At 37.9% G+C, this 26,976-nt stretch overlaps 2 protein-coding genes across 2 annotated transcripts; one reads left to right on the top strand and one right to left on the bottom strand.

The window, feature by feature from the left end:
• LOC139117662 (protein lifeguard 1-like) lies at positions 1 to 5,550 on the top strand. Its single transcript, XM_070680903.1, has 9 exons — positions 1 to 13; positions 377 to 555; positions 906 to 970; positions 1,315 to 1,368; positions 2,443 to 2,533; positions 3,026 to 3,063; positions 3,367 to 3,412; positions 4,091 to 4,270; positions 4,673 to 5,550. Exons 1-9 carry the CDS (start codon positions 1 to 3, stop codon positions 4,817 to 4,819), a joined length of 813 nt encoding a protein of 270 aa, XP_070537004.1. The 3' UTR covers positions 4,820 to 5,550.
• Positions 5,551 to 6,604: 1,054 nt separating this feature from the next.
• On the bottom strand, positions 6,605 to 23,957 carry LOC139117148 (kelch-like protein 18). Its single transcript, XM_070680015.1, has 10 exons — positions 23,765 to 23,957; positions 21,139 to 21,269; positions 19,498 to 19,638; positions 17,345 to 17,543; positions 16,022 to 16,182; positions 15,192 to 15,328; positions 14,539 to 14,761; positions 13,680 to 13,784; positions 13,134 to 13,245; positions 6,605 to 12,308 (listed from the first exon to the last, which is right to left on the bottom strand). The coding sequence occupies exons 1-10, from the start codon at positions 23,906 to 23,908 to the stop codon at positions 11,922 to 11,924; spliced, it is 1,740 nt and encodes a 579-aa protein (XP_070536116.1). The 5' UTR covers positions 23,909 to 23,957; the 3' UTR covers positions 6,605 to 11,921.
• Positions 23,958 to 26,976: the final 3,019 nt, after the last annotated feature.

The raw sequence follows: 26,976 nt of genomic DNA, 5'->3' as shown, positions 1-26,976 counted from the left end.
ATGGCAGGTGAAGGTACCTAAAGATGAGCATTCATTTTCTGGATGGACCGTATTTGTAGAAGAATGACCAGGATTTTTTTTCTCTGTTCCCTTTTACGCGTTATCTCTGCTCCCAGAGTCACCGAAAAGGCGGGTGTTCATAAGTCGTTCCTATATCGATGATATCTGCCCACAGTCTACACACAGACACGCCCTGGCAAATATACATGTAGAGCCTCACCTGTTTTTTTGTAGGTTTTTTTTTTTTTGTATTGAAACTTTCATAGCAAGCCGGACTCCCGGCCGGACTCGAAATCGAATAATCGTGATAATGACCGAAACTTCCACAGTCTGACATTTTGCTAATAAACCTCGTGAACTTTCACTTCGTCGACAGGTTACTATGGTGGACAACCTGACGCAGCGCCCTCATACGGTGCCAGTGCAGAACCTGCGGCTCAATTCTCGGCCGAACAGGAAGTTGGCGACGGTGGCGCCATCGATAGAGAGACAGGCGGTTTTACAACGGCGAAAACATTTTCCGACAGACAAGTCAGGAGAAATTTCATTAAAAAGGTAATTCTGAAATCACTGCAAAAGTTTGCAGTTATTCTATTTCGAATTTTCGTACATAATACACCGTAATTTTAACGTACGTTTGGTTAAGTTTTGACATATCCTTATGCCACGGACATGTATCATATGAACATTAATTTGGTAAAAATAAATTCTTCTCGTGTTGCATATATCCTGACATAAAATGGGGAAAGGAAACATGTTTCCGGTGATCTGAACCTATCTTATTTAATTTTCTTTCGCATTTTCAAAAATACAGCGTGACTTTGTCGAATTTCACCGTTTCCACAGCACAAAGTAAAGGCCAAGGCACCAGCAGTGCTCTGATCGTTTTATTTATTATCTTACAGGTCTACATAACGTTGACAATTCAGTTGCTGGTCACTTTCGGTATTGTCTGTGTATTTACATTTGTGTAAGTATTGAAGGTACCTCTCCAACCTCATTATGATTACAACAGTAATCTATCTATCTATCTATCTATCTATCTCTCTATCTATCTATCTATCTATCTATCTATCTATCCTCCCCATTCCCTCCCCGTCCCTCTACCTGTCTGCCTTGTATTTCCAGTTTCTTTCATGAGCAATTCATCGACGTTGTAGTTTTGTCTCCGTCTATCACCTTTGTTCATTTGCCCCGTTAACGTCACCAATACCTCTACTGAACACAGTTTCTCCGTGGGTGGAGGGATTGTACTCTAAACGACCAAACTTCTCTAATGTCTAAAATTCAGATATGATATTCACTTCTTTGCAGAGATGAAGTCAGACGATGGGTTCAGGCGAATTCGGGATTCTACTACGCGTCATAGTAAGTTGGTCGCATTTCTGCATAATTCTGACAAATAAAACCTCCGACTTTCAACATCTATTTCTGATTAAATTATCTCTACATTGGACTTTTAGAAGGCTATGTGGGTCAAAGTACAACACTACTATCATGAAAGTATGAGGGAATATACTGAATTTCCGATCTTCACCAACCGAGGGCGGAGTTTCTTAGTATTCGACAAGCGGCAACACTTTCGAATATCGAAACTTATATGATTAGGTCGGTAGCGATATACACGTACACACATCACAGCATCAAAGGCTTTCTTGTCTACAGTTGTAGGAAGTCTGACCGCCATATAGAGCATGAACTAAATGTTCGTTGTCAAAATATTTTACCAAAATTATTTTTGGCAAATTGCATTCTCGCGAGCCGGAGCATAATTTCCGCCCTACTGACCTACGCAAAAATCAAGCCTCTTGACGGGTAGCGCTAGGCTGTTGCCGTAAAGAGACGCGTGATTTACGACGATGGGCAAATTGAAGTTTTTGTGATTTCCCACTATATGATTTCCGTAGGCAGAATGACGTTTTCAGGTTATGCTTAATTCGATTTCCATATCACTGAATTTCTATATTAATTATTCATTAATTCACGTCCACTGCGGAAACTAATAACCTTGACTATACTTACTTTTCCGGATAAAAGTGGCGTTTCGATGCCGCAAAACCCCGTATGTTGAATTTGAGAGATAGGGACCGAAGAGAAGACACAATGTGTTGAGATCAATCAATAATTAATTTGTCTCGTCGAACTTGCAATAAAACGTGTGGATGTCTGGTGACTCGATATATGGAGTGATGAACAAATGAATCAGTGAACAAATAGTAAATAGTAAATAAATCAATAAATCAATAAATCAATAAAAAGACAAACAAACAAACAAACAAATTATATATGATCACCCAATTTATCTTAAAATATGATTTGTATAGGCTTTTAATGTTCACTTTTGAAATAGTAGCTTACACTTCAAGTCAGATTTGCACGTCCAGTATTTACGTTTATTAATTGATACAAAAAAAATGAAAATTCTATTTTTCTCCCATGCAGTGCCGTATTCATTGTTGTGTACCTCCTCCTCGCCTGTGTTGAACCGTTGAGGCGAAAGTCTCCCCTTAACCTGGTCATGCTCGGCGTCCTGGTAGGTATTGCTTCGGAGATATGGTCACGTGAGTGTCATTGTAAAGTGCCAGTCGTATGGAATCACAAATCAGATTCCAAGTATAAAATGTGCGCGAAGGAGTTCGTAAATAATCAGGGCTATAGGCGTTGACTCCACTTGGAAGGGTTTACCTGTCAATGGACATTGCGCCTTTCATTCACTATCAACACTGCAGTGCCTGACAAGGTGTCTCCAACACTGTAACAGTAGGTGCAGCAGGATAGTCGAGAGTTCAGGAGAATTATTCACAAATGATCGATATCTGGTCAATGCTAGTTACTATCCTTTTACACATATATCTTGTGTAGCTGTAGAATATTAAATTTAAGAAAATGCATATAATTACCGATTGTAAAACTTACTTACTTACTTACTTGCTTGCTTGCTTACTTACTTACTTACTCGATATATTAGTATTAATGACCTGTTGCCTTCTTAACTTTATATCGGTCTATTCATTTTCTATTACAGACATTGTCGCTATCGTACATGGCCGGGACAATAGCAAGGTACGGTCACACGAGTAAAATGAGACAATATATCAACTGCCCATTGTTTATCATCGTCCGTGCTACTGATTTTTACAATTTTTTTGGTGTATTTCTTCTTAAACTCCATGAACCTGTTCATCCACAATTTGCTTCAACGTCCGTCCTTTGAAATGTGAGTGGGTATGGAGTCATTGACGGCTCATACTTGTCGTGACAATCTCGTTTTTGAGAGATATGTTCGTGTCAGGTGACCCGGATGTGTTCAAGTTTCATAATTGTACGTTTGGCAAACTCTGAGTTTTCCTTTGTTCCTTGTTTCAGTTTCTATGACAGCCATGCAGTTGTTATATGTATCGCCATAACAATGGTACGTAGAAACTTTAAATATTATCTTTTCAAATGTAATACTGAGAACCGGCTATAGTAAACTCGATAAATAAGAGACGGCAAATTAGAAAAAAGGTTACTTATATAATGCAGTCTTCATAGAACAAACGCTCCGTGAATTAAAACAGAGATGGTTTTTGTAAGGAACAAGTTATCATTACCACAGACCTTCCATCACAGAGGGACTATCTCATAACCTATACGGTAGCAACATGTATATTTCTCTTTGCCAAAATGTTCAGAGTTTAAATATTTTGTCCTTTTAGAATTTCACTCCTGGAGTCTGTATGACTTCCCATCACTGAATGAAAATTGCATATTAGGGTTTTTGCTACAAGAGATGGACCCATCCTCGTCAACTGTCAAGAAGTAAAGTTCCATACACGATCATGAACATTTTGACGCTAATGTTTGAAATCTTTTCGATTACCTTGTACCATTTTACTGATCGAGTGATGATTGCCGGTGGATCGATGTGATCAACATTGGCTTTACAAACAAAAGCAGCGCTTACAAGAGACTGCACCCAACGGTAAATCTCATATGAAATCAGTTTGATTCCTTTTAAGCACTCGGCTGAGTACCCAGATATGCAGTGATAAGTCCTAAACACTGCTCACACCAATGCGTACGCCTTTCTGTCTTATATTTTCACCAGGGTGTCACCATCGGCGTAACCATATTTTGCATGCAGACAAAGTACGACTTCACAGCTCTGATCGGCATTGCATTCGTCTTGACGCTCGCTGTCCTTCTATTCGGATTCATCTCAATATTTACCTACAACAACATCATGGACACCGTCATCGGTCTGATCTGCGCACTCTTGCTGGTGTTGGTGAGTTTCTGCGCACATTATTTTCCACTGTGTATATAGCCAGTAGATTCAAATATTTACGCGAATACATAAACATACTCATTTAATTGAAAGAAAGTTGAAACTGAAAAGAAAGTACCTCACTTATACAGAAGGTAGTTCTTAAGACATTTTGATCGTCTGTTATTTGTGTCTCTCAATCGATCAATAGATCGATCGATCAACCAATTTATCTATTCATCTATCTATCTATCTATCTGTCTGTCTTACTGACTACCATGACTATTTATTCATCTATCTACCTATTTGTGCATCTTTCATTTATTTTCATCTCTCTCTCTCTCTCTCTCTCTCTCTCTCTCTCTCTCTCTCTCTCTCTCATTTATTTTTTTTCTAATTTTCTTTCATTTAACCCCTCTGCAGTGGTTGGCGATCGACACGCAGCTGATCTGTGGAGGAAAGAAGCACGAACTTAGCCCAGAAGAATACATCATGGCCGCTTTGTGTCTGTACATTGATATTGTTTATTTATTCCTGATCATCTTGTCAATTGTCGAAAAAGGACAGTAGAAGTGTTTTTTGAGGAAAATAGCGCCCACTTAGTTGAAACTTCATGGTCCACACGATGTGCGCAATTTAGGGTCAAATATATCAACATTGAAGACGATCAACAAAATTATGAATTCCACCACAACCTCCCCGGCCTCGGCCAGATCACAGTCATTCCATCACAACATTGAAGTGTGTCCAGATGAAGGTTTCTGTCGGTCTATAACTCTGTCCTGCTTTCTGAAGTGCAATGGGCACATGGGCATATACTCATTACCAAAATACACCGAATGGCCGAAAATTCATTCTGAAAATATAAAATCAAGTAGCATGCCAGGAACAGTTGAAATCAATGAATTGTGTCATATTTGTGATAAAAACATTGGATTTTTTTGTGTTAGACATGCTTGGAAAGACTGAGTGAACGGTTGTATATATACGTTAGAGTCGACGTCGTGATTAACAAAGTTTTGTACATGTCGAATTTCGTATTGTTACGTAAGATTTGACGAATTTGGAAGATTTCAAATGAGTATTTATTTATACTGTGAGTATATCCATTGTTTCCTAGAGGGAACTAGCCTACACTTCATATCTCTCAAGTTAGCTTGCTATGCATGTTTTGTTCCACGTGAAATAGTGAAAAATTAGCAGAATAAAATATGATCAGTAGACCGGAATAGAAAGGACGATTTTAACCTCGATAGTGATCTTTTGTTCCTTTGTACATTTTGTGACTTAATCCAATAAAAGTAACTATTCCAAAATTCTTGTTTCCTATTGTGTAATGAAGGCGTCCGTGGCCCTTATGTTATAATATTATTGCCTGGAAAAATTGATGTGGGTTGCAAATCGCGTTACGATTTAATAGTGAGTATGAGACAGAGACATGAAAACGCTGTGCTTACTTCGGTAGCAACAATACCGCCATGAAGCAAACTTATTTTCTTGTCTTTGTTCAGTTGTTGTGAAGAATGCACACCTATGGATTTTCACCTTCGTTTCCTTTTATTTAGTTTTGAGTCGCTGTAACCGGAAAGGTTTCAGCTTTCGTAGATTTTAACACGATGTATATAGTCGTGGCAAAGACTACAAATTCCAACCCACTTCGTACACCGACGCGACTTGGCCTGTGCGTGCAATATTGCTTGTTATCTGTGCATGAGAGGACACTTTAAAATTCTTTTCTTAGTTATTTATTAAAAGATACACTATATCCGTCCGGTTTCCCATCGTTAGCCCCTAAAATGTGCGACATTGCCTAAAACGCTACGTCAATACAACAGAGATTATTCTAGCACAAAACTGTATTGGCACGTTGAGGGCGCTGTACACTTCCGCGTCGTGGAATATGTAATCCGTGCTACCCCAGGCGGCCGGTCGGTGACAGACTTGAAATTATGGTATTTGAAACTTTGTCCCATCATCATGTGGAAATTTACTAGGAGCTATCAATTTTCATGTCACAGCAAAATGATGAGTCCAACAAAATGTGATTTTGACATACGCTACAAATCTACCCTCAGTTGCTGAACCTGACATTGGTCTTTGACCAAAATTAAGTTTCAAATACCATAATTTCAAGTCTGGGAACGACAGATGGCAATGATATTGGAACATGGAAGCCGATTTAAAAAAAAAGCATTGCGGAGGGGCCGGGGGCGTTGAAAGGTAATTATTTGGCCACAAAAAAAGACATAGAATTCGGAGGAATAACCTGTCCCACAAGTAGAAGGCACAGATGTTGTGTTCGGTTAAGTCAAAACCATAATCACCCTTCAAACACAACAAGCAACAGTCAAGTCATGATTTAAACATGGCCACATGACAGGGTTTATTTTTCGTGATTATTGAGAGTTGAGAGACGAGATTCACGCAAACTTTGGCATTCTTCTGTCTGAAAATGCTTTGAAATAAATAGTATACAGCAGAATTCTGACAATCAAGTACCTTTGTAGTTGATGAAAATAACAGATAAGTACAACTAAAACATGACTATCTTCAGAAAGGTTGTCTACAGCTTTGAAGACTGAAAATATGTTACACTGCGAGAGCGATGAATAATACAGCAAGAGACATTGGAGAAAGAAAAATGATTCAAAGAAATTTGTTGGAAAATACCTAACAAAGACTATGCTACCAATTATGAGACATAAGAAAACTTTCAAAAAAATTACCTTTCACATGGAGACTGTTGTGCATGTAGAAAAGCAATTTTGAGCTTTTCAATAAGCAAACTGTCAGCCTATGGCTGTTCATTCCATTTATGACAATTATTTCATGCAGTATGCTGACCGTTGCTGTGTCAAAGGTCAAATCCAATATGGCTGACAAAATATATGCTCTACTAAACACAACACAAAAATGCTAATAAGAAAGAGACTTCTGTACAGACATTTTACAAATAAATATAGACTTTGCTGAAATTTATCATAAGCATGTAATATACTCTTTGCCTTAAAAAAGGTAATATACAATCACACAAGAACGCAAAGTATTTTAATTTCTGGCTGCACTGTAAATTTACAGATACACACACAGCACTGACATGATGAGTCTATTAAAAGGTCAGTAACTCTATTTTCTTTACTATTTTAGTTTTTTAATGTCAACTGCAATTTCTTGTTCTACTCCCCAAAGCATGATGTAATACAAAGTAAATTTAGCCTGTAGAAGTGTAAACTGTACTGTTATTATTGAGAAGTGAATTCTGCTCCAGACTAGAGTTTTAATATAAACAGTAAGTGCATTTTACATGTATAGATATTGAGTTGACAAGCTATATAGCTGGTGTTTTAACATGCTCTTGGGAGTAGAACAAGAACTTGCAACTGGTTACAGATACTGGGCCTTTAAAAGACACCAATAGGGTATGTTCTTCAGATGGACAGTAAGCTTCCATAAAAGAAACAATTAACTGCAACTTTTTATGAATGTTTCATCATTTTCGTTCTCTTAAACAAAATACAGTTTTGTTATTCTTGTTTCTAAAGTATGTGGAAATGTAAACCATTAGCCTTGCCAGCAAACAGTTCATTTTGTAAAATATGCGGTGGTAATCATTGATCAAGGAATTCCAGTCAAGATTCAGTTGTCAGCAATCACAATGGGAATGACACACACATTCACACTGTGTTGGCAGGTTGCTGTCGTTGAGACACAGAAACTAAGATATTGAGTCACAATGTCAATTAAACATGTTAATTAGATGCTTTGCAATTCCAAGTCCTGTTTCCATGGAAACACTGTTCAAGGCGCAAAACATGACTCGTGGTGTGTCATTCAACAGCCTAACTGCAAAATATCATATCTTTCTCTTTCACGAAAGAGTTTCAAAAATGTTGTCTTTTTCACCTTTGCTATAAAATTTCTGATTGCCGAATACGAAATATTGTACTGTCACCACCTTGTCTGTTCAACAATGCCCTCGCTCGAGGGCGCTCTTTGCATGCCACAATACTCGGAATCCAAGAATGAGACTGACATTGACTCTGTTCATGTCTGTGACACTGCAAAACAGTGAACATCAGACAACAAAAAATACATTGTGATACATCACATGTTTCAAAGAGCATATTCTGTTACTTGACTTTCTACGACATTTTTTTAGCATCACTAAAGCCTTACACGGATTTAAACATTTACGATCGTTGCATACGGTTTCCAAGGCACTGCAATTTAAGAGTCTCTTATTTAGAATGGTTATCTTGTCTTTTCAACTAATCTTATGACGAAGTATGAGTTTAAGCGCATTCAGAAAAAAAAACACAAATTAAGTTTTTACTGTAAGGCAGCGTTTGACACGTAATAAGCTAAAGTGACACAAAAAAGAAAATTTTACTATATGGCAGTAGGTTTACTAACTAACATCACATACTCCGAGTTCAGACTTCTCACTCACCCTACCTTCAAACCCTCTCCTCCCCATTGCTAATGGCTGAACTACTGTTTTCAAGGCAAGACTAGACAAATGCATTGGGAAAATGGGTAAATTGGGTTAGACATACTGAATACTATTGAGCTGAAAAAAATCTGACTACATTTCAATTTGGCCAAATGCCAAATGTTTCTCTCTGAAGTTCATTTTTGCCCCTGTGTTAGTGTTGTCGCATCTGCTTGGCAGCTGGTCGCCAGAATCTTGAATTTTGATTATCAAAGCCCTATGATGGCTAAAATGTCATGATTGATGGCTGGAAAAAAGGCACCATTGTAAGCAATTCAACTCTGGACATTGATCTTTGACTTGTTTTCAATTTACATATGCTTCAATGGGGCAAACTAAAATCTATCACAACAAAGCACAGACTCATTCTATGCTGTAGTAGTAATGTAACCAGTAAATAAACAAACATAACATCCTAGAAGTCACAACACTGGGTACTAGCACACAGATACTACATCACAGGGTTCTAGTTCATAGACTGGTAACCAGTCATGTGACCATAAGCAGGATCTGCATCTGTTCTTACCAACTGCCAATATGATACCATTACGCATTGCTTGAACAAGAACACACAGACATTTGAAAGAAAACAAATCGCATCTCCTTCCCCGTGAAAAGATGCAACGTTCACAATTTCAGACACAACGATAACAAAAAGTAAACCTTAGCGTTTCTAAACATCTTTCATGAGAATTATACACTGTTTTGACAAAAGAGATTGTCCAATGTGCAAGGAATAGCAAAGATGAGAGTTGTTAGTTACAAGTACTAAATTTGTACTAGATTTGCACTTTACAAAAAAGAAACCTTTCCCTTGACTTGTTTTGAATCTTTTGGTAAAATGTTTTTGAAAATTTAAAACGACTTAGAGAGTATGGAGGTGAGTTGTACTGCAGTACTCTAACTGAACACATCACAAAATAGACTCAAATTCAGTTCTGTACAGGATGATTGAAATATCCAAGCACTGATACATTTAGTTTAAACTGTACTGAAATGATACGGAGTTTTTCCTGCATTTATTTTGGACAATCTGAAATCTGATAATATGATCTAGTTCTCTTTTGTCACAGCAAAGAAAGTAAGAGATGACTTCATGAACTGATCACACAGGCTATAAAATAGCAAAATTTTGCTGAGCAATTCAAAGTCAAAGTCATGGTATCGTTACAAGTCAATTATACTCATTGTTTAATTTGTGATCTCCAAAGATGAAAACTCAAAAAAAATTGAACTGCACTCTGTACACTTGAATTGCTTGGAAACAGATACAGCAATTTCAGAAAACGCTTTTGACTTCTCACTTGAATGTTTACAATATTGTTTGGCAAACGATCCTACTCATACCGTCTTTAGTGTTTTGTTTATGCATCTTCAACATTCATGTTCACAAGCTGGCTGCCCCTACATGAGTTCAATGACCCCCTTCACCATCAGAATTTGAAACATGTTTTTTTCAGAAACGGTGGGTAACAATCCATACACAGGGACATTGGAGTGAAGCACTCAGCAAACAAACACCTTGTGTGCTACACACACACACACACACACACACACACACAGAAATACAAGACTTAGTTCGCTGGGATAGCGCACTATATAAAATAATGCACATTGTTCAAATGCAGAAGATTTCGACAGTTGACGTGTTCACATGTTCCACTAGTATATGGTAAACTATTAAGGCAAACTAAACTATCATGCATCATTCTAGAACTAAAGGGTTGTTTAAAATCTGTAACAAATCTGAGTTTTAAATTCAACGTAACTTGGTTAGTGGCGCTATGTCAAAGGTCAAGTGGTGAAAGACAGATTACATTGGTTGACAACAGGTCAAAGATCCCAAATCATGACCTCTGCCCTCAAACAGAGAGAATTTACAAACAACCTGTAAATGTAATTGATCCCATTCCTGTGTTTCAGGTCGACTTACATCAAACATTCAACACAGAAATGTGGTTTGAAGTTCCTGGCAAATTTTCAACAGCAGAGTTGAAAAATACGCCCGGAATTTCAAATTGTAAATGACAATTTTTTTTATTTTTTTTTCGCTTTGCAGGATCAGCTGCAAGTTTCATAAAAGCTACAATCTTCTGAATATATCTTTCTTTCTTTGAGATAAGCCTTAATCATGAAACGAAATGAAATCACAATACTGTAAAATTTGGCCAGAAAAGGTACAAGACACACACACCTCTAGGAAACATTTACATGGTGAATGTGTGACAGTCTGATACGTACTGGTACCTTAACAAATAAACTCAATGTAAAACAGAGCATATAAGAAAACGCCATCTCTCTTTAAGTTTAACATGTCCTTACTGTAAACGTGAGGAATGAGAAGCTATCAGAGCATTTGGAAAAATACTGGGCCTTCCTGGTATTGACAATATTTCATTAAATCTTGAGTTAAACACACACTTTTCTGGACATAAAGGAAAAGTTTGGGAATGGTTTATGCATGCAGGAATGTTTCACTATGAAGTTACCAGGAAGAAACTTCTGTTAGTTGTCATCTGTTCAATTGCTTTTCAGAAGTTGCATCATATTCCAAGACAGATGACTAAAGTATTCTGTAAGGTCGGACAGTCTCTGGAGAATGTTTCACATTACCTTTCAAATCTGAAAGTTGAATTAGACCCTGACAGGCAAGAGGTGGCGATGATGGACCATAGTACTGGGAACAAGGGTGCAAGGATTCATTGTGACTGCCCAGATCCACAGACATTTTTACACCATTGCCATGTGAAACTCATCAATATGAGAGACTTCACAGTGTATGTTGCGCTGTAAAACATATTATTTGAGTAGCCATAACTTAAACACATGGCTATAGGCACAGCAAATTGACCATAAGTTCTGCTTTGCACAATCCAAAGAGGGGAACGTACATCATGTTGAAAAACAGCTCAACATAGCAGATCAGGTTTTTCTTGTTGGATATTTTTGCCCCACTTCAAATTGCTTCACAGTGCTATGTGCATGAGAGTACACTAGGTCACTCTCTGCATGACACCCATAGAGTACTGTAGTACTGATAATATCCATTGACTAGGTATGTGCCTTTGTTGTTTATGGCATATGCAAATCTATATATCAATTCTTTGTGTAAGGCAGGCAATGGCACAATGTCTGGGATCTGGCAGACATCTTCAGATTTTAAACAGAAATACGGCTACATCACGCTGGCATCAGAGGAATGACTGAAGCCCCTACGCCCCCCTCATGCACCTTCATGGATGCCACATCGGTCCACGTGTTTGTCGCGGGGTCGTATCGTTCCACTGTGTTCAAATTCGTCTGTCCGTCATACCCACCTACTGCGTACAGTTTGCCGCTGTTGGACACCAGAGCGACCCGGCTCCGGCGAGACTTCATCGGCGACACCAGCGACCACTGCTGGTTGATGGGATCGAAGACTTCCACTGAGTTGAGAAACACCGAACCATCATACCCGCCACAGGCGTAGAGTTTGCCATTGAGGGTGGCCACTCCAAGACGGCACCTCTTGGTTGACATTGGTGGTAGCATATTCCAGCTTCCGGTGAAATGATTGAAAGACTCTACCTGTTTGGAAGTGCAAGAGCAATAAAGAATTCACCAGGGGCTTTTCATGACAGAGGGGCATATCTTTCAGTCTTTTGAGGCAGTTTCCTTTGGGAGAGGGAGTAACCCTGAGTGCAGGCTATGCAGAAAGGCTCACTGGCAAAGCAGCAGTTTTGGCTAGGGTTAGTGTTGAAGGTATACAGTCACCTGTAATCTAAATATGCCCATATATGGTCAAAGGGGCGTTCCTTGGTATTCAAAATGCCCATGTGAGGGCGCTGTTTTTAAAATGTGGCCAACCGCTTAAAAGCTGTGATTAGTCAGATTTTCTCTTTCCATGGTAACTGTGGCAAAATTGGAACAGGTGACAGTATACCTTTTAATGCTTGGGCTCAGGGTTGACAACTACCCACATCAATATTGGAACAACACATTTTTTCACTGGTGATCTCTTTAATGAACAACTGGCCGGTGAACAAGCTTGTGGGAATCTTTCTGAAATCCACTTAAAATGTGTGGAAAACGGATGATAAACTTGCCCCGATAAAAACTTTCCTTTGCCTCAAAATACATTTCACAGCAACATAGTGGGCTGACCTTGCCATTGTTGAGAGAAATAATTCATTCACTCTGTTTGTTCACAGAGTACTTTCAGAGTACGAAACAAAAATTCAGCTTGGCATCAGGGTAGTATCACTACTCATGTCAATGTACTTGACATAGTCACAAAGTCTTGAAGTAAAAGTCTTCATCGTCATAAAACAAACACGTTTGCATAGATATCTTGTAACACAGATCAACAATACACATTACTACAGCATAAGCAAGCCAAGAAACCATACTTACTGAACTGAATATGGAGAGTCCATCGTGTCCTCCAACTGCACACACTTGTCCATCGAACACTGTAATACCTGCTGCGCTGCGAGCCTTGATCATGTTGGCAACCATGAACCATCTGAAATCAACATATGCATGAATGCTGTGTTTCCATGTGAAAGAAGATATATATATTACAGTGGGAGGGCATGATTTTCATCTCTGACATTTTGTCTGTCACTAAGTTACTCTGCCAACATTGATGAATTCCACCAGTACAGATGACAAAGGGCGGGCCTGTATGGTGATATTCACCCACTGACTACTTGAAATATCTGTCCTGACACCATAAAGAATTACTTCATACCTCCAGTGATGGAAAATTCCAACAAAATTCTATATGTGTTCATGATATGTAATGGTAGTAAAAACGAGTTGAGGTTGAAATATTATTCTTACGGAACCTTTTTTCAATTGGTTTCTTTACTTCAACACACTGTGCATTTACACTTCATGAATGCACATTCATAAGTGATTGTGGAAGTTGCCACGATGCTAAATATAGCCACTCACTTGTCATTCTCCGGATCATAACATTCCACCGAGTTAAGTGATGAAATTCCGTCGTACCCACCACAGGCGTACACTTTACCATCCAAGGATGCAGCACCTAAAGCACTGTTACAAAAATAACACACAGAGAAGCGGTCTCTACAAGTGATTTTCCAAAAAGGGGCCGTTGATAATTTTTACATGCTTATGATAATTGAAACAAGCTGTGCTATGGAGAGGAGTTCACAACTCTACTTCGATCGGCATGCACAATTTTGCACAAACTGTGTGCCCAAGTTAATCCATGGAAACTCCAGAACTAGATTTACACTCAGATTTTATTTTGAAAAGTCTGTTGTTAAAAAATCTGTGAGCAGTTTAAACTTCTAACAACATATTTCAGCAATTTAGCATGATTTGGGGAAGTTCAAATTATAACATTTGTTCTTGGATTTTCAAAGTTTCAAACTTTTGTTCACGCAAGGGGGAGGGGCTTTGAGGTTTAACAGAATGCATTGCTTGCCATGCATGTGGTTTTAATTATCCACAATTCCATGAGATTGACTCTCAGCTAGAGATGCTTGGGAGGGCCATGCATAAGAACTTTTTGAAACTGAAAGGCAACAGATATAGTCACAGAGCTTGTTGCAAGTGATTATTCTTTTCACACTTTCAATACTTGCCTAATTTTCCAGCAAACTTATCTAAATGTGAATTTTTTTGATTTGCTTGTCATATATCCCATGAGTTAAAAGATGAGTACCAAAGGTACCCCTTCCACCCCCTTGCTCTGTACAGTGGTCTGATCCAATCATTGTCACTGATGGGACCTGATCCCAACACTCTGTCTTGTACAGGGAGAGTCACAGAATTCACAAACCTTCTCTTGCTGTTCATAGCAGCTACTTCCCACCACTCATTAACCACCGGATCATAGACCTCCACTGTATTGAGTCTGGAATGGCCATCATACCCTCCGATGGCGTAGAGCTGTCCCGACAGCACGGTGACCCCGCCACGGCTGCGCATTGCACTCATTGGCTTGGCCGTCTGCCACAGGTTGCAAATGGGATCGTAAACTTCAACTGTGCTCAATGCATCCCCTGGAAGGTCAAAATGAGAGAACACGGTCAAAAATACTCTAACAGACAGAGTTGACACGTCAGGCAATGTCTATAGCTGCAGTATCCCTCAACAGACTAACTTCTGTACATGTACATGTACTGTTCAAACTTCAGGACTGTCAGTGTCAGTAAACGTACAAGTCAGAAACATGCACAGGGCAATATATACATGTATCTACTTACATACACACACACAGACACAGACACACAGAAACACATATATGCAATTTTACAAAATCAGGGCTGACATCGAACAGTTGCCTTCTAGAGGGTGTGATACTTGAGGTGTGGGCAATCTAACTACTTCAACTTTTTTACATATAGCCCCAATCTGTGGCTCCGCATCAAGGACTTTGATATGCAGAGACACTTGGCACATCACAGCTAAACCACCAAATGACAGCCTTACCTGTACTTGTGAGCCCACCCACTGCATATATCATGCCAGTGATGTCATTACAGCATCTGGGTCTGGTGCGTGTGCTCTGTAACTGGGCCCTCCTCTCTGGCATTAAATGATAGTCTTTAGCTTCATCAAGCAGATCCCTGTACACAAACAAACCACATTCAAATACTTACCGGTAAAATCAAAATCTTCGAAGAGATGAATATATAATACTGGTATTATGATTGGTATGTGTACAATGACATCAATTCCAAAATTTAACCTATTCACCCCTAATTCCCTGTAAACAGGTCCACAATCAACATTGATAACAATGGGTTTGGGCTAAACCATGGTGGTGAAAGGGTTAAGGTCTTGACATATATGCATTTAGGAAACAATGAGTAGCAGCTCAATTGTTTATCGTTAACTGGTAAACTCTGTGTGATTGTGTACATCATTATCACAGTGTGAAAATATTTGTATTCATGAATCCTGGTTGACAAGTACAAGATACCATAGAGGGCTTACACATATTCCAGTGCTGCAAAGACAAATTATTTAAAGGCCGGTGTCGGGTGTCAGATTGACTGGCTCACTAGATTAGAATTTCAATGGAAAACAAAACGCTATGACACCTCCATAAACCTCAGACAGACTAGAACAAACTTGATCCAGGGGATCAGGTCCCTGGCCTTTAAGGTATTAACACAGTCCCTCAAACCAGGTGTGTAAGTGCTGTGATGCATATTACATGCCATGCAAAAGAAAGTTTAAAATTTTTACTCAGTCTTTTCTGGAAGACAATGTATAACATTCTCTTACACAATTAAGAATAAACTCTGCGGCATTACCTGCACTCGTGGCAAGTCCTGACCAACTCTTCGGTGGATATTCTGTCTGTTAGGATCTGAGGTTTGATCAGCGGCAGCCTCACTTTGGCCAGCAACTCCGGCATGTGAACCGACCGGAGTTCAGGGTCTCGCTTCACCCATGCTATGACAGCTTCAAAGACCTGGCAGGTTTTACGACACAATTCCAGCAATGTGAGATAGGGCTGGTTTTGTATGTGTACAGGCATGCTTATACATGTATGTGTGTATGTGCAGGCGTCTGTATGTGTCTGAATAGTCGCCTAGGCTATGATATGCTTCATTATGAATTATTTCTAGCAACCCAAACCCTGTAAGGTTCACAAGTCTATGGGCCAAGGTGTTCACCCCATGATCTACACAACAGTCTACAATTAGCGTGATATTTAGTTATTCAATTTATTATGTTTTGATACCTATATGCCAACAGACTTGGAGCAAGTCTAGGCAACAGAGGGAAAGCCCCGAGTTCAAGAGGCTGGCAAAGAAGGGATCATGGAAGTGAATTTGCATGCAAGCAGACAAAGAATCAACGCATAAACATTCAGTTCTGTTCCTGACTCTTGTGATCAGCATTTGCCCGAACAAAAGAAAACACATTTTTCCACGGCTCTGTTTGAATTAACAAGACACATTCTTGTCAGCTTTGATCAAGTACACTAAGAAACCAATGTAAAAACACTACTTCCAAAACAATAGTAATTACTTCTACTTTTTGTTTCATTGTTTTTTGCATAGTGTCCTTTTAAGTCAGACCCTCTTTTGTCGAGTTTCTCTTCAAATGTAGCTAAAAAGCAAGCACAAGAGACTGTGCACAAAAAAAGTGCTTGCACTGCGGTGAAAGCCATTGGAAAAATAGACACTGAAAATAAGATCTGTCTATATTTTCAAATACCTGGTTTGACCATACATCTAAATCTCATGTCACTCTTTTAACATATACCCTTTTCACTCAAGAACCCAGAATTATATGCAACACCTTGATTGACTGTATTCTCCACTTTGTGTTTCTTTCACACAATGTTCAAAATGACAAAATATCAGCAAGGTACATGTGACTGGATAGTTTCAGATCAATAGATGACATGCAAAAGAAGCATTGTGAGTGGTATGTCTGCGAATGATGAAAGCAGCTTGGTATTTCAGGCTGTGTACTATAAAAGTGTAAATGTAGCTCATATGTCAAAGGTCACAGGTCAAAGGTTGGTGACATCAAATCAACGGTCACAGGTTAGTAATATCATGTCACAGAATATTTTTAAACGATAACAGTGCAGTGAAAAATTATAATTTGGTCAATGGTACCTGTTCCTCGCCCTTGACATTCAGATCGTCGCTTGATATGATTGGAAGGAGTTGCTCCTTGGATAGGCTGAGGAATTCGTCTGACTTGGACACGTCGACAAATCTCTTGTGTAGGTACTTTGTGGCGGATTCATTGAGATTGGAGCACATCATGGTGTCGGCGAAGTCCCTGATGCCGAGGCAGTTACTAGGATTCAACCTGGAGATTGTCACAAACAGATACCAAAGTTTTCAAACCACAGTGTCCTTTGATCGTCCCGGAAATTAATTATCTTGGTACCAGTTACCACAGTTGTTACTTTGATATTGATTCATAGGCCAATGTGAGGTGGTTGGGCGCTGCTACGCACGTTTCTCTGGATAGTTTCAAGTGTGGGGTTCAAAGGTTAAACTTGGAAAATACAGAAATTGAAATCTCACTTCAGTTGAATTTACTTTTTGTAATTATGTTTGTAGCTCACATAATATAGATGGGTGACTTTGGAGAGTTGTTATTAGATGGCTCTCGGCAACATGACTGTAAAGGGGGATATTTTTGACATGGAGCGACATCTGTTTACCATGTGTATGCCCTTTGCACGCTTACTTTTCAAAATGAGTGCACTTTCGTGATGAATCTGTCAAAACAGTTTCATTCTGTCTTTTATCATGTTAGGCATCCGCCAGTTTGGGATTAAAATTCACAGGATCTGTCTGTCTTTCAGGCTCAAATGTGAGAAAAAACTATGGAAACTCTGTACGCTGGTTTCTGCTGTATGAACAATCCAGATTGTACATGGGACAAGAAGTAATTATACATAAATTAGACCCACGGTATATTGTATTGTTTTGCAAAACTACATTTGTTGATTAATCCATTCATTCATTCTCTTGGAAGGATTGGTAGAGTAAGGTAGGGATGATAGTGTTACTTACATGTAATATTTGAACTATTTTGAAAGGATCTAGAGCAGATAGTCTGATGCCATCACTGGTGTGCTGTAGTATAATTTACGCTAGAATGCGTCTCGAAAGTGAAGGACTTAAAGTTAAACTCTCACACTTTCCTCAAAGAACCTTTCAACCATTCTCTTGCCAAATCAACAATAAAAATTGGGGGTCACCATGCAAAGTTTGGAACTAGCAAAAGAAATTACCCGACATTTTGCAATATTTGAAATTCAAAATGGCTGCCATCGCTGTGTTAACTCTATGGGGGAAAAATAAAATTTTGGATTTTCGAAAGGGTAAGATCGTCAAAATGTTTATTTTCCAAGAGCTTTAAAATAAGCCCCCACAAGTGGTAGATTAGAAAACAACTTTAGACATTTGAGAGTCCAAATATCTGTCCCCGACACGCGTTCTACCTTAAAGTAGAGTGCACTGCAGGGGACAGATATTCAGACAATAATTCTTTTCTGATATACCACATGTGATGCTTTATTTTAAAGCTCTTGGAGTAAGAAAATTTTCGCCTTCTCACTTTTTTTCTCAAAATTGAAAATTTTATTTTTCCCTGTAAAGTTAACGGAATTTCAAATATGGGTAAACTTCAGGTAATTTGTTACTCTAGTACCAAACATTGCATTGGTGCCCCCGATTTTATTCATGGTTTGGTAAGAGTATGGTTGAAAGTTTCATTCAGGAAAGTTTGAGGAACAGTTTAAGTCTTTTACTTTCAAGGCGCATACTGTTTCCAGAAAGTTCTCTTTGATGCTAAGTTTAACATTATATCTATAACGTATTACACTATATGCTAGTTTTGGGCTGAACAAAGACCTTTCCAGAAATCCTACATTGACTAAATCAGAGTTTATAATTGTCATCAAAGTGAGCGGCGGTTTGCACCAAAATGCAAACCATCAGGAATAAAGAAGAAACACATGGCAATGACATTGCTAAGTATGGTGATTTGTTTATGTTTCTCTGTACCTAGCCATGGTGTGTTGTGTAACTGAGAGCATGTAGCTCATCAAATGTAAACAAGACTACATCCAGCCCTGCTGTGTTAATGTATTAAAATCGCTGATACACATCGATTCAACGCCTTGGCCAATCAAGTTTTGCAGCTTGAAAGATTTTGATTGCAAAAGAAATGTATAACAGATTTGCTTGAAAGATTTTGATTGTAAAAGAAATGTATAACAGATTTGATTATCTCCAGTGTCCATTACCTTTCCTTGAGAAACTCACAGCAGGCTTCTTTGATGACCTGTAGTTGTAGGAAACTAGCTCCGATCAGTAACGACTGAACATTGTTTACATCCATCTCAACCCGACCATTGTATGCATAATTGACAAACGCCTCCAACACACTGCCCAGAGAAAAAAAAATGTTTTGTAAGCGATGGTCTCCACCAAGCAAACTACATGGGTACACCAACAATGCAGGATTTAAAGTTGACCAGCAGGTCAAGGGTCAAAGGTCAACTAAGGTCCCTCACCCATGGAACTGCGCCATTACTATTTCTATAAGATTGCAAGTATACGTTTAGCCCTGCGTACGATGCTGTGTGTTCCGCTACAGCTAATCGCCCCGCTCACCACAGCCCTGCAAAGACCCGTACGTAGGGTCGGTGACTTCAAATCAATTTTGGGACTTGACGTAAAAAGCCAAATTACTGCCGAAATTCAGCGTTCTTGGGCCCAAGTCGTATCCCTGCCTACCTCAGCTACTCGATCGCTTCCAAAAATGCCAGTCTTTTATTCACTTCTCGTAAATAACCGTCGATGTCGGCAACTCTCTCGCTAGCCCTGCGTACGATGCTGTGTGTTAGCTGTAGCGGCCAACACACAGCATCGTACGCAGGGCTAGTATATGTTGAGTTTTGTTGGATGATTCTTATGCTAAAATGTGCCTCTGGGACAGATATTCTGACTCTCAAATTTTAACAATAATTTTTTTTTTTGGTCTATTGTGGCTGCTCATTTTGAAGCTTAAAATAGTTATCAACAGCTTATTTTTGTGAAAATCGAAATTTAATTTTCCCTGATAGAGTTACCATATTAACTGAGCAGCCATTTTTTATTTCATATATTGCCAAATTGTAAGGTAATTTGTTGCCATAGCAACAACATTTGAAAGGTGACCCCCGATTTTTATTCTTGACTTTGAACGAGAATAATTGAAAGTTTCATGGGACAAAGTGCTGGCACACACTTAAGTTTTTCAGTTTCAAAGCATGAACTACTTCCCTTAACTATTTTTATGAATAGTTTCAATTGACAATGAATCATTATCATATGAAATGCCAAATAAATCTATAGTCTCTTTAATACGCTTTGTATTTAAATTAATGCACAATTATGTCTAAAATTAAACATTACATTACTGAAAGAAAAAGGGTGTAATTTTAATTTTTATACAGTGTGCCTGTTTACCTTATACTTTTTTCTGATGAAACAATTGCAAATGTAATATATCAAATCTACTTTTCCGTCACTGTAGTTCATTGAGGAATTCAAACACAGAACGAAAGTAGCACTGAAAATCGGTGATCTCATTCCACCTTAACAATTTGTCTGAAAAAAATATGATCTCATAAAATTGCGATAATAAGTTCTGTAAACACCTGCCATCTCATCGGCTGATCCATAGCGCCTCCACCAATAGAGGCTTTCTAAATGTTGAAGTAAAGTGTGCATGGTGACAAGCAATACATAATTGACTTTTGGAACTGCACAGTAAATAAAAGTCGCTGTTTTTTACTAATTAAGTGACTGTGATTGGCACACCCACTTCCTCGTTTCAAGATTGATTCCCTGATCAAGTGATCTTTCATCTTGGTAACAAATACAATGACTGAGCAACTTACCTTGGTTCAATCCCTTTCATCGCAATCTCATCTTGTTTACATTCCATCATATCGTGCGTGAACATCGCATGGAAGTATGGTATTGATGCAGCTAGCACAATGCGGTGGGCAGTGAATTTTTTGTCTCCGACCTTTGGATAAACATGTAAAAGATGTCATTTAAATGCCAACTTCTGGTAAATGGCTTGAGTTTGGTGCTGTTGTGTCTAACTAGAATATGGCCTACAGTACCAAGCCATATGTATACCTCCCTCTAGTTATTACAGATCCTTGTAGAGGGGATGCCGAAGGAGTCAAACACTAGCTAGATTTTATAAGTGTATTCTTGCACATAAAAAATAGCACTGTTTGAGCAGCTTTTTTTTGTACTACAGATTACATGATATTGAGCTATTGCCTTGAAAAACCTGGGAATTTTTTTTTCTTCATTCGATTTGAAAATTCTCTATAGCTTTTGAGTTAGGCACGCAGTCTGTTAAAATATTTCTCAGCAAAACTGTATAATATAGTGGTGATTTGCTTTTGCGAAAAGTAGTTTAATGAGATGGTCATCCTACATGTAATTTATGCTTGAAGGAAAATGCAAGAGTACATGTATTTCATTTACACACTACAAGTATTTAGGATGTAGGTGTTTCCAAATAGCGCTGATGCAAATGACATCATTTTTCCCCTCATTAATATACATAAATAAGTATTTGTCCACAATTTCGGCATAAACGACGCAAATAAAAACTGTGTTACTATGGCTAGTAAAAGTCACACTAATTCGTATGAATTTATGGCTCAGACTACAAGCTGCAACAACAGCCGTGCAGGCAGCAACAAATTAGTCTGAATTTCAGGAAGAGTTGTCTGACGTCGCATATGTGCAGAGCTCTATATCTATCTAGTAACAAACTTGAAATCGCGATCAACGCTATTTGAGTTTGCTGAGTTGACTGCTGTAAAGTATTTTAAAACTTGGTTGCCCTTAATTGCTTTGCCATGATGTAACAAGTACTACCATATGCTCATAAATGTATAACACCCTGAGTTTATTTATGATTTTATGTGACACCCTGAGTCATTTATAAAAGAGGAAAGACAAAAAGTCATGTTTTTTTTCTATAACACATGGCCAGCATTTTGAATTAGTGCTAGATATGGTAAAGAACACGAAAAGAATATCAGTGTTGCGGCCAGAAATTTTAAATCAGGGGACACAGTGTCCCACTATTGTTTATTTTGAGGGACATTTTGCCCATTTTGGGGACAACAAGAAGCAGTTGTCAATAAAATTTTACATTATTTTGTAACAAATTAGTTTCACACAAAACAGTAAAGTTATCCTGACTGCATTGCCATGCTTGAATTTCAGGCAAGTATACTGTATCTGCCACCAATCAGAGCTCAGTTAGACCACAAGCAAGTTATGATATCAAGTACTTTTAATCATAGCTCCGAAAGTATGTAAATATAGGCCTAAAAATAATCATGCAAAACAAAGGTCATTGTCAATAACAGATATTACTTTCAGACTACACCTAACTCAGTTGACTCATGAGTGTGCCCGAGATGGCCCGCAGTACACGAGAATGCAGGACAATGGGTTCCATTTTAGGGACATTGTCGCAAGGTCGCGTCCTGGATGCAACACCGAGAATATCTTATTTGTTCTTGTTAATGTTGTGTTTTTAAGGCAAATAATTATTATTTTGATACCATTTTTTTTTAATTTACACTTTTTATTATTTTGTTGTTAATATTTGTTATTTCAATGTAATAGTTATGATTACATGTAAAAAACTTTGCTTCTTGAAATATTACTATTTCCTCAGTGGAACAAAAAAAAACCATCTCCTCAGTGGAAACATCAGGATATGTAGCTGCAGTACAGTAGCTCGAGGTTTTGCCTGGGTATTTGGCTGATTTGGGTTGGACGGCAATTTGCCATCCGACCCAAATACCCAGGCAAAACCTCGAGCTACTGTACTGCAGCTACAGGATATGTTGTGGCATATGTTTACGAACAACAATTTTTGGCTGATATGCTACTGGAACCATGGAGGATGCTCTAACTTAAAATGGCAAGATCTCGACCATATTAATAATTGCGGTTATGTACTAATTTACAGTGACCTAACATAAAGTGTATTTATTTACTGTGACGCTAATCGTTTGCAATTTCTTATCAGCTCCCTGTCAGCACCCATTGCTATCCACTTACCGCACGGATATACAAGTTTTTGGACGCTGAAAAGGGGTGACACAAAAAGTCGCGTGGTGCATTGGTTAGTGGCATGGTGTGGTTTTGTTTTGCTACCGTAATATAAATATTTGACTCTGGTGTACCCTGCGGCCTCATTGTGTATCGTGCGATGACGAATATACGAAACTATTTTCCCCAGCAAGTTGAGTATGCGTGTATAGCAGACTAATTTTGTACCAATCATCTAATAACTTGAACGAAAATTATCCTAAATTGAAATAATTTCCGCACAGTTCCGGATTTCCGATGAAAGTGCGTATTCAACAAGGTTGTGATATTTGAACTGCACAGTGCAGAGCACTGTGTGGTAATAAAAATCTGCGCAACGTCGCAGTCAAAGTATGGTCTTTTACACTATTGTATACCGACATTTACCTTCAGAGTAACGTCACATAATTTCCCTTGTCTTCTAATCGATTCCATTATGGGGTAGCCGAGGAGTGGGAGGTCATTCTTTTGAAAGACGACGACGTCCTCCATCACAGTCGTTGTACTTGCGGCCAACACTGAAGTAGCCATCTTGGCCGCTGTGTGTTGAACATACAGCCTGAGCTGCCGAGAGGATTGCTGGAATACTCTTACCGTTGAGGGCGTAACATTATCGAACTCCGAGAGGATTAGCTTTAAACAATATTGAAGACATTGAAGAAAAAAATTATTTGAAAAAACTCCAAAGGAGACTCGTAAATTGGCCAGCTTATCAAAGAATTTCATTGCGAATTTTGACGATAACTGAAGTGATTATCACTATCGCCATCTTAATTTCAAAGTCCACAAAAAGAGTATCCTAATGGTTTATGGGGATCATGGTGAATAACTGAAGTCACCAAAGACTTACAAGAGTTAATTTACCAAGGTCAAGCATAATCTTCTTAGTGAAGTTATGTGGTACAATGAAAACATAAATAATGCGGAAATTGTCCTCTTCTATGAAAAATGGTCAAAGAGTAGAATTCTAAAGGCACATGAGCTGCAACTTTTGACATTATCTTTATGATTTTATATTTAGGATAAAATTAGTTCATAGAAATGTTCTTACTCAGAGATGTTTACTCAAGAATAATTATTGACTGAGTGGACACTGCATGGGGAGGTATCGGTAAGACAAATAATAAATGGATGTCACACCCAAATATGGCCGCTTCCATACACCTATCACAGGTCGATTAGGCATTATATTTGTGATGATTTTTCCTATTATTATCATAACAAATGATTATGAATATTAATATATCATTAATATGAATGTTACAGAATATTAAATTTTTTTTACAAACAATGTCGTCTACTTTGTGTAAATGCCGTCTGGAAACTGCATTGTTGTGATAATTATGATTATTAATAAATTACGATTATGATTGATTAAATCATATTTTACACATTGTAATCTGCTTATGTGAACAACCCTCTGGAAACCCTTATATAGTTTCACAATCTATGCCAAAATATACAAGTGACACCATTGCCCAGGTTCAGTCTAATTAGAATGAAGGCAGGAATTCTTTTTAGAATAAGAAATTTTGTACCACAAAATGTATTAGTATTACTTTATAAATCATTTATACAACCATACATTACATATGGTTTAGAAATATGGGGAAATACGTATTCATCCTATTTAAATTCCATTCTTATCACGCAGAAAATGTGTATGCGAACAATAACTTTTTCTGGATTAAGAACGCCGTCATTACCTTTATTTTTTAAATTACGCATCTTAGATGTTTATAAGCTTTACAAGCTGCTTGTTGGTAATTTTGTATTTGATTTATATCATCAAAATGTACCACATCCCATGATAGACTATTTCCAAGTTGTGGATCATTGTTATGACACCCGTCAAAAAGTAGGGATGAATTTAACATTGCCGAAAATGTACACATGTAAAGGTCAATCGGCAATTTCGTATACGGGTGCTCAATTATGGAACTCGTTGCCTAATGTAATTAAAGCTCATACTTCCAGGCATAGCTTTACAAAAGCACTGAGAGAGTATCTGTTACAGGAATACCTACAGTGAACTAGTTAAATCATAATAGTCGTCACATCATTGTGTAAGAATTTTCAGGAATACCTCGCTCTGATATCGAACTTGTATCATATAAATATAAAATAATGTTTGTAGAACTCTTTGTATAACAGCGTACGTGTTAACCTAACTAATTTAAATTTTGTAAATGGGCCAGGCTCGACTAGCGAACAGCTATATTTTCTGGCTCCACATTACCACTGAAATGTAAATTTTGTATTTGCTTGTTATGACTTGTGAAGTGTACTACTACTTTTCATGGTAATAAACCAAACCAAACCAAGAGTTACCATTGCCCAGGTTCAGTCTACGGCGAGAGATACTACACAGTGCTCATTATATACACTGTGTAGAAATTCTGTAAATGATCAAAATAGGAAGATATTTCACGAAGGCCTACTCACAGGAAGCATATGCTAAAAATTCCATATTTGTGGCCAAGAAAAAACACTGGAACATATCTTATTGAGTATAAATATGTAAAAGAAATCTGCACTGGCAGAAACATATTTCTTTCTTTATCAGAAAAAACACCATATTGATAACGATTCGAATATTAAAAGATTAGCAATTGCAGGAATTGAAAAGGATAATAATGCAACATCTGACATTATATACTGTATTACTTCCTTTGTAAAATACAGTTGGGAATATTCGAAATTCAGCTACTCTGGATGGGATTAAAGTTACCCTCCAATCCTATGTTAAGCAATTTAAATGTTATCTTTCTTCATGGATGAATGCATTCTATTTCACTTATAAGATGATGAACAAAGTTTTCAAGCCTTATAAGACTTGAAGGAGAAGGATGCGTCCCGAACACATTTATATGTTTCTTTACTTTGATGTTTCTCTTTTCTTTTTAGTAAAATGATTGATTTTTTTCGGACAAGTTGTTTTGTAATTTTGTTCATTCGCTCGATACATTCAGTTATGTTGATTGGGTTTTTTCGCCACTTTGTTGGAATAAATTCATCGTAAAAGGTCAGTTTCAAATTTGTGTGAAGTGAACATAATCATGCATTTCTTGTAAAAAGTTAGTTTATGAAACTTGAAAGAATGCCGTTGAGTAAAAATCTATAAATGATTATATTTTCTATCAGACTCATTTACATTCAATCGTTGATTTGCAACTTACTGCGAGAGGGCGCTCTTACAAGTATAGGTGACACAAGCACAAAAAAAGTATATGTGAAAGAGTCCATTGACATTGTTCGACAAGTGCTAAAGTGGACTACTGCATTATACCTGGCTTTTGTCTTCTCAATCAGAAGCAAAAAAAACTATCACTATTTTTTATCAAGCATATCAAAATAATCCCGTTTGACAATTTTGAAACAAAGTTTTGTATAAAATAGACAAACTTTTAAAGATATCGGCGCTCATATTTATATACGCGATTTTCTGTGTTTTGTAGACCTACGTATTTCACGTACGTACATACCTATTTATCATGTATCCATCATGCCTTCGATGCCATGTAGAGATATTGTCGATGTCCCAGTCAAAGAGGGACGTAACTCCTATACTTTAACACAGGAGATACGTCCATCTTGCA

The sequence above is a fragment of the Ptychodera flava genome, chromosome 18 (genome assembly GCF_041260155.1).
Source record: "Ptychodera flava strain L36383 chromosome 18, AS_Pfla_20210202, whole genome shotgun sequence".
NCBI lineage: Eukaryota > Metazoa > Hemichordata > Enteropneusta > Ptychoderidae > Ptychodera > Ptychodera flava.
This window is presented reverse-complemented; position numbering and strand designations above follow the sequence as displayed.